Raw genomic sequence first — 8771 nt, 5'->3', positions numbered from 1 at the left:
CTTCCCTAAAGGACATTGGTGTACCTGGACCAGCTAGGCTTTTATAGCGATTGATGATAGTTTCATGGTCACCATTACTGAGACTAGCTTTCAATTCCACTTTAATTTAATTGAATTTAAATTTTTTCTTTTGTGGGATGTGGGTTTTGCTGGCAAGCAACATGTGTTGCCTATCCCTAATTACTCTTGAACCAAATGGCTTGCCACACCATTTCAGAGGACCATTAAGAGTCAACCACATTGCTGTGGGTCTGAAGTCAGATGTAAGCCAGACCAGGTAAGGATGACAGATTTCCTTCCCTAAAGACATTAGTGAACCAGATGGGTTTTTATAACAATTTCAAGGTCAGTATTATTGAGACTAGCTTTTCAATTCTGGATCATTAATTGAATTTAAATTTCACTAGCTGCCATGGTGGGATTTGAACCCTTGTTCCCAGACCATTAGTCTGGGCTTGCTGGATTACTTGTCTAGTGACATTACCGCTATAGCACCATCTCTCCTTGCTGGGGAATTTGCAAATGATGGTATTCCCATGTAGTTGCTGCCCTTGTTCTTCTAGGCGATAGATGTCACAGATTTGGAAGATGCTGTTGAAGGAGCCTTGGTGAATTGCTGCAGTGCATCTTGTAATGGTACACACTACTGTCACTGTGCACCAGTGGTGGAGGGAGTGAATGCTTATGGTCCTGGATGGAGTGTCAAACAAGCAGCCTGCTTTGTCCTGGATGGTGTCGAGCTTCTTGAGTCTGGGTCCAGAAGTATAATGCATTGGCTTTGTTGAAGTACCGCAGACAGGCTTGCTCACATTTCTTCTAAGTTTCCCATGCAATATGACACCCCACCTGGTCCCCAATCCCGCTCCCAGTACAACTCTGAGTTAAGTTTGGGGCCATTAGCCGGCTTCTCCCTCTCCAGCTGCTGCCTGGTCTGCTGAGTCTATCCAGCATGCTCTAATTTTTATTTTAGATTTCCAGCATCTGCCAATGGGTTATGTTTTTGCTTTGGGTTCAGTTGACAGGCCCTGATTAGGCTTAGAAGGTTTCCAGTGTCTAATGACGCATGAGGCAGACAAAGCAGACAAAACGTTTATTTCTGTTTCCATAGCTCATTTTTCCTTGAACAGGTCTCTGGCCTGAAGCTATAGCTGGAGGGGTACCACTCCACATCAAGCATGGCTGACCAGGAATCTCTCCTGCCCTTAATGCCTGGCATATTGGTGTGTGCTGGAAGGACTTGCCAGTTGACAATCAAGCTGCTCGGCCACGTTATGAACACGCCTTCCTTGGCCATTAGAGTTGTCAATCCTGGTTGGGCATATTCCTGGAGGTTTCACCATGTAACCTCTATCTTCCCAACTCAATGTTGTCACCAATCCTGGAGGTCTGGCAATCCTATAGCTCTGTCACTAAAGAAAAGAAACGTTTAAAAAAAAGAAGAGTTGGCGCATGCCATGTATTCTTGAACATGTTTAAAGCGTAGAAATGATCAGCGTTGGGCCTTTGCATGTTTGCAAACTCTCAGCAGCCACGTGGGAATCCCAGCTCCAGTCACCCACGTGGGCACCAAGTGGTCATGGAATGTTGGCAAAGGTCTCCAGTGTTTCCAGAGCACGTGCTGCCGGCAGCGCGCGTGCGCAGCCTTCCCCCGCTCCCGGCCCCGCCCCCGGCCCCGCCGCCTCTCACTGATGATGTCAATAAAATTGCGCCCGGATGTGGCTGAAATAAAGTTTTGTTGAGAAAGCCGGCAAGATGGCGGCGCCCAGGGAGTGAGGTGAGCTGCTACTGCACTGTCCCTCAGCCCTTTCCCGCAAACACGTTTTTGGGGAGATTTTCAGATGCACCGTGAAGGGGCCTGAGTGATACGGATGTTTTTGTTGGTTTTTTTTTCCAGCTGTTGCTGTGTTGATTTGAGTTTATTTTCGCCATAAAAATCAGTTGCTTCCCTGATCAATGGGGCCGGGCTGGGTTATTTGTGATTCCTTCAGGCTTTCGCCCTTTTCTCTGTATTTCGTTTTCACCCCCCACCCCCACCCCGTGGATTGGCAGATGCCTCTTTTTGCTCCAAGTTAAAATATAGGTCAAAACAAAAACAAAAACAGAATTACCTGGAAAAACTCAGCAGGTCTGGCAGCAACGGCGGAGAAGAAAAGAGTTGACGTTTCGAGTCCTCATGACCCTTCGACAGAACTTGAGTTCGAGTCCAAGAAAGAGTTGAAATATAAGCTGGTTTAAGGTGTGTGTGTGGGGGGCGGAGAGAGAGAGAGAGAGAGAGAGGTGGAGGGGGGCGGGGTGTGGTTGTAGGGATAAACAAGCAGTGATAGAAGCAGATCATCAAAAGATGTCAACAACAATAATACAAAAGAACACATAGGTGTTAAAGTTAAAGTTGGTGATATTATCTAAACGAATGTGCTAATTAAGAATGGATGGTAGGGCACTCAATATAGGTGATGCCCCTGTCAACAACAACTGGCATGGACACGTGTTTAATGTAATAAAGTGCCCCAAGGTGCTTCACTCGAGCGTTATAAAGCAAAGTTTGACATTGAGCCACAACACAAGATGTTAAGGCTAATGACCAAAGGCTTTTAAAGGGAAAACGGAGAGTTTGAGAGTGAATTCCAGAGAGATTAGGGTCCAGGTGGCTGAAGATACGTCCACTAATGATGGAGCAGTTAAAGTCAGGGATGTTCAAGAAGCTAGAATTAGAGGTGCGCAGGCCTCTCTAAGGGTTAAAAGCAAAAGCTCTGAAGAAAAGTCATACAGACTTGAAATGCCATCTCTGTTTCTCCCTCCACAGATGGTTCCAGACCTGCTGAGTTTTGCCAGCATTATCTGTTTTTATGTGTCTCAGGATTATTGAATTGGGGGGGATTAAAGAGGGAGTGGAGCGAGGCCATGGAGAGATTTGAAAACAAGAATGAGAATTTTAAAATTGAGATGTTGCTTGGCCGGGAGCCAATGTAGGTCAGTGAGCACAGGGGTGATAGGGAATGAAATTTGGTGTAAGTTACGATACAGGCAACATGTTTTGGATGACCTCAAGTTTATGGAGGCTAGAATGTGGAATAGTAAGTCTAGAGGTAATGAAGGCATGAATGAGGGTTCTGGCAGTGGATGAACTGAGATGGATGAAGTTGGGCAATGTTAGAGGCCTAAAACAGTGTTACTTGTATATTAATTGGGTATTTAATTGTGTTCAGGTGGTGGACATTAATGGAAACTTGTTTATGCTCACAATGTATTTTGTATCTACATATATTAGATATGATGTATGAAATTAGTGGTGGTTGTTTGGCAATGCACAATATGTTTTTGTGTCCTTGTGAATAAAAGCTTCTAAGTGTACAAAGACTCTGTTCCAGAAATATCCTTCACTGCCTGAACCATGGGGTTTGACTTGATCGTAGAAGTTTCTGCATCTCCAGAGTTGTTTGCCTGGTCCCCCTTTTAAGCTACTCCATGCCTCCAGTTTCAGCAACGGTACCTGATTTCTCATCTTAGGAGAGTGTGTACTGTTCTGGTCTCAACTGTGCAAGCAAAGGGTGACCAACAAATTGTGAATGTTCCCTGCTAACTCCTCCAGCCGATACACTCTTCCTGTCCAACTTCTGGTTTCCTGTGAGGAAATAAAAATCACCCCTAAAGTTGTCATGAGTTTTACTTAAAGCTTTAATTGTGTGCATGAGAAATCTCTTAACCCCACCATAAAAACTGGAAGCTTGTATTTTTACCCTGTTATGACAATTGTCTGTTCAATTTTTAAAGGTGTCTACAAAAGATGATGGCTGTCCTACAGAAGCTGGGGCCTTGCTCTTCCTGCTTGAAAAAAACTTTTTGTGGCTGGACCAGTTCAATCAAGCAGTATGGGAGGCAAGTACTGGGACACAGCAGAAGCATTTCCGGAGAGGCAGGACCTTGGGAAAGGGAGTATAGATCTGAAACGAGGAAACGTGTAGAAGAACACTGGCACACACGACTAAAGGAGCAATTCCAGGTGATCTCTGAAACGGATGTAAGTATTTAAAAATTTTTTTTTTATAAATCTATAGAAAGAGACAACCATGTGTAAAGTTTGGATGTAGGAAGGGGCCTATGGATAGATTATTCCATCTCTCAAGACTCAACACTAGGGATGGGCAGCGATGCCCACATCTTGAAATTTGGCCACTATTCCCTTGTTGCCCTTACGAATGTTTGGGCCATTAGTAATCCTGCATGCTGCCCCACTGCTCACAAGATCTGCACAGAGTAAAAGGGATTGGCCCATTTTGTCAATGGTATGTTAATTGTATTATTAAAGTTAAGCATACATAATTGAAGGGAATTGATTGATCAAGTTGATTTCTGTAGTGTAGTGGTTTTCATGTTCGCATTACAGGCGAAAGGCTTCAGTTTGAAACTGGGCAGAAATATTAAGGTGTCGGCTGCGGCTTGGTGGGTAGCACTCTTCACCTCTCAGTCAGAGGGTTGTGGGTTCAAGTTCCACTTCAGTGTGTTGAACATAAATTCTACCCAGTGCTACACTGGTGACATCTGGTGTCAAAATGGCCATTAACAGGTCCAGGCAGCAGGTGGAGGCCCTCCACAACCAGTGGGCGGCGCAGGAGCTGGAATGTATCATCAGCCCCAGGAGCCATTTGTAGTTTTTGTTATAGTTACATACCCTTTGAAGGGGTTGTTAATTTAGCCAATTGTTTTAGTTTGCTCAAAAGAGTTCAAAGAAAAACCTAAGACCATAAGGAGAGACTGTTGGGACACTGGGCGTTGATAGCTAGGAGGCAGAGATATGTAATGCTGCATAAACCTATTGAAAAAAGGATTTGTCTAGCTTCATACTTCACACCTGACTTGGGATCCATCTAACACGTTTGACAAGAGTTCCTTTTAAAGTTTAAAATACTTAAATGGTGGAGCAGGCACAAGGGACCGAATGGCAAACTCCTCCTAATTTTTATGTTTGAATGGTTGGCTAGGATATAAATGCAACTTCACACATGTTCACACCTGATACATTTCCATGACCCGCAGATCTGTTTGAGTAGAAAACTCGTAAATTGTTGCTCCAGTACTATCTAGAGCGAGGTCCTAAGTTTAAATATTAATGCTGGAAATATTCGTTGGGTCTGTGGATAGAGAAACAGAATTAACGTTTCAGGTCTGTGACTTTTCATCGGAGCCTGAAGTGTTAATTCTGTTTCTGTCTCCACTGATGCTGTCAGACCTGCTGAATATTTATTTTTTTATTTCAGATTTCCAGCACTGGTAATATTTGCTTTTGGTGTGTTGTACTATAAATTAAGAAATACCTAGTGTTACTCTTTATCCTTGCTAACCCCGATCTGTATCGCACTCAGTGTGCAACAGCAAGTTACGAGTTTAGATTGGGAAAATGTTTTGGTGAATGATGAGCTTAAGACTTGGTGACTATTATTTACAATGTTTTTTTTCACAGATTATCTTTATTTTCCCCCTCAGAAATCAAAGCCAAAATATTATGTCCTTTCCATGTTCCCATACCCTTCTGGGAAACTCCACATGGGCCATGTTCGAGTCTACACAATCAGTGACACAATGGCCCACTTCCAGAGAATGCGTGGATTTCAGGTAAATTCATTCAAATGGAAGCTGTCTCTGAATGAAAAATGTGTCTAAACAGTGCTTTGCATCAGTGATTTTTGTGTGCCCCCATATTTCTCCTGTCTGATACAGTAGCGAGGCGATGAAGTGATTCACCACACCAGATCCGCATGGGAGAACGGCAATAAATGCTGACCTTACCAGCAAGGCCCATGTCCAGAGAATAATCAAAGATTTTTGGGGTGGTGGTGGTGCGGGGAGCAGGTGCAGACTTAAATTTTCTTGATTTCTGAAGAATTGAAAGAACAAAACGCTACATTGATTATATTCAATTTGATGGAGTGATAGCTGGGGCTGGTGTGAGTGGGTTAAATCAGCATCTGTTGCTATTTCTATTAGAATGTGGATGTGGGCATTGCTGGCAAGGCCAGCATTTATAGTCCATCCCAGGTTGCCCTGCACACCTGATGGTGAATCTGAAAAATTATTATTCTCTGCTTAAAAACTAGCTGAAATTCTTTATTTAGAAGATAATTGCCCTGGAATAGAGCATTTGCCAAATTCCTTGTACTGTGAAAGACTAGGAAGTTGACATCCGATCTGTACTAGTGAAAAGATGCAACAGCTTCTCCAGCTTATAGAAACATAGAATGGTTACAGCATCAAAGGTGGCCATTTGGCCCTCAGTCCATGCTGGCCTGCTGCAGGAGCGGGTCACCTAGTGCCACTCCCTCAAATTTTCCCTGTAGCCCGGCACATTTTTTTTCTTTCCAGATAATTGCTCAATTCTCTCTTGAATGCCTCAGTTGAACCTGCCTCCACCAGAATCTCAGGCAGTACGTTCCAGATCCTATCTGCTCACTGCATGGGGGAGTTTTTCCTCCTGTTACCATTGCTTCTTTTCCCAATTACCTTTAAATCTGTGCCCTCTGGTCCTTGATCCTTCCACCAATGGGAATAGTTTCTCCCTATCTGCTCTGTCCAAACCCAACATGATTTTGAACACCTCTATCAAATCTGACCTTGACCTCTTCTCCAAGGAGAATAATCCCAGATTCTCCAAACTAGCCACGTAACTGGGTCCCTCACTGGTTGAACCATTCTCTTAAATCTTTTCTGCAATCTCTGATGACATCACATCCTTGCTGGCTCTCTTTGGTAGAGCAAAGCAATTAATCCCAATCATTGCTCTTTCTCCCTAGCCCAGTAGATTTTTTCCCTTCAAGTATTTATCCAATTCTCATTGAATGATTAAAATTGAAACACCCCCACTGTCCTTTCAAGCAGTGCATTTCAGATCCCCACCCCTGCTATGCTTTTTTTAAAAATAAGTTTTTTTTTTTGGTCACTTCTTTTGTCAAACACCTTAAACCTGCATCCTCTGGTAGCCAACTCTTTTGCCACTGGAATTATCTATCAAAACATTAAGAATTTTTGAACACCCCTCTCAAATCTCTTCCACCACTTCTCTGTTCTCTGGAGAATAACCCCAGTTGCTCCAGTCCCTTCACGTAACTGAGCTCCCTCATCATTGGTAGCATTCTGCAATTATACACAGCCTTTCTGAGACCACACCCGGACGACCAGGTACAGGTTTGGTTTCTTTACCTAAGAAACGATAGACTTTCCTTGGAGGGATTGAGAAAGGTTCACTTGTTTTTAAAAAAAAAATAAATAAATTCTTTCATGAGATTTAGGCATTGATGGCTAGGTCAGCATTTATTGCCCATCCCTAATGGTCCCTTGAGAAGGTGGTGGTGGGCTGGTGCCTTGAACCACTGCAGTCACTAGACTGACTCCTGGGATGAGGGAATTGTCCTATGAGGAGAGTTTGAGTAGACTAGGCCTGTATCCTCCAGAGTTTAGAAGAATGAGAAATGAAACACAAGCCTAAGGAGCTGGACAGATAGAGGATGGGAGAGTGTTTTGTTTTTGTTTTTTCCCCTGGCTGGAGAGTCTAGAATGCAAGGTCACAGCCTCCAAATAATGGGTTGGATATTTAGGATTGAGATGAAGAGGGACTTTGCGACTCATCTTGGGCTTGAAGGGCTTACCTTGGTTGAACAGGTTGGGCCTATAACCATATTGAAACACCAGATCCTGAGAGGACTTGACAGGATGGATATTGGGAAGATGGTTCCTCTTGTGGGGGAGATTAGAAGTAGGTCACTGTTTAAAAATAAGGGGTTGTCCATTTGAAACTGAGGTGAATTTTTTTCACTCAGCGGGTTGTGGGTCTTTAGAACACTCATCAAAAGATGGTGGAAGCAGAGTCTTTGAATATTTTTAAGGAAGAGGTGGATAGATTTTTGGTAAGCAAGGGGATGATAGGTTATCAGGGGTAGGCAGAATGCAGATTTCAAGTTACTATCAGATCAGCCTTGATCTTATTAAATGGTGGAGCAGGCTTAAGGGGCTGAATGGCTACTCCTTGTTTATGTTTGTAGAGGATATGGTTTAAGAATAAGAGATCTCCCGTTTAAGATTGAGATGAGGATTTTTTTTTTTCCCCTGAGGATCTTTAGCCTGTTGGAGTTCCCTTCCTCAGAAAGCAGCGGAGGCAGGGTTATTGAATCTACTCAAGGCTGAATTAGATGGACTTTTGATAGTCAGGTGGGTTAGGGGGCCGGTTGTGGGGGCCCGACCGGAAAGTGGGAGTTGCGATATAAACAGATCAGCCACGATCTTATCGTATGGTGGAGCAGATTTGAAGGGCTGAATGGCACACTCCTGTGTTCAGAGTTGTGAATCTTTTGAAATTCACTACCCCAGCAGATTGTGGCTGCTCAGTCAGTGTATTCGAGACAAACCTGATAGATTTTTGGGTACTAAGCAAATTATGGGACATGGCAGTAGTGCAGGAAGGTGGAGTTGAGCTAGAAGCCCAGCTGCTACTATTTCTTGTGTTCTTTTAAAAGTGATGTTACCACAAGTTAAGCAAGTACTGAATCGATCCTAACTTGTTGCTCTCTTTCTCCTTATCTTGTGGTGTTGTCAATCATAGCATTGATTAATGCTATGAATCTTTTTTTTGCTGTTTGTTAATCCACATTATCTTTAAGATCTAGGCGTTTGCAGGCAACATAATAATGGCAATCTTTATTTGCCTAAATACCATCCATCTACCTCCTTATCTGTTTGCAGTTGGTACTCTTCTGATCATTTGTGACTTTTGCCTCTAAGCCTTT

At 43.3% G+C, this 8771-nt stretch overlaps 1 protein-coding gene across 1 annotated transcript in view; it reads left to right on the top strand.

Annotated features, from left to right (window-relative positions):
* The first annotated feature begins 1707 nt into the window (after window positions 1–1707).
* The window catches only part of lars2 (leucyl-tRNA synthetase 2, mitochondrial), a 95414-nt gene continuing 88350 nt past the window's right edge, over window positions 1708–8771 (top strand). The window contains exons 1-3 of the mRNA XM_041183705.1: window positions 1708–1774; window positions 3772–4018; window positions 5482–5610. Coding sequence (XP_041039639.1) covers window positions 3785–4018; window positions 5482–5610 — 363 coding nt within the window. The 5' untranslated portion in view covers window positions 1708–1774; window positions 3772–3784. The remainder of the gene's footprint in view (window positions 1775–3771; window positions 4019–5481; window positions 5611–8771) is intronic.

This window comes from Carcharodon carcharias, chromosome 3, assembly GCF_017639515.1.
Source record: "Carcharodon carcharias isolate sCarCar2 chromosome 3, sCarCar2.pri, whole genome shotgun sequence".
NCBI classification, from domain to species: domain Eukaryota; kingdom Metazoa; phylum Chordata; class Chondrichthyes; order Lamniformes; family Lamnidae; genus Carcharodon; species Carcharodon carcharias.
This window is presented reverse-complemented; position numbering and strand designations above follow the sequence as displayed.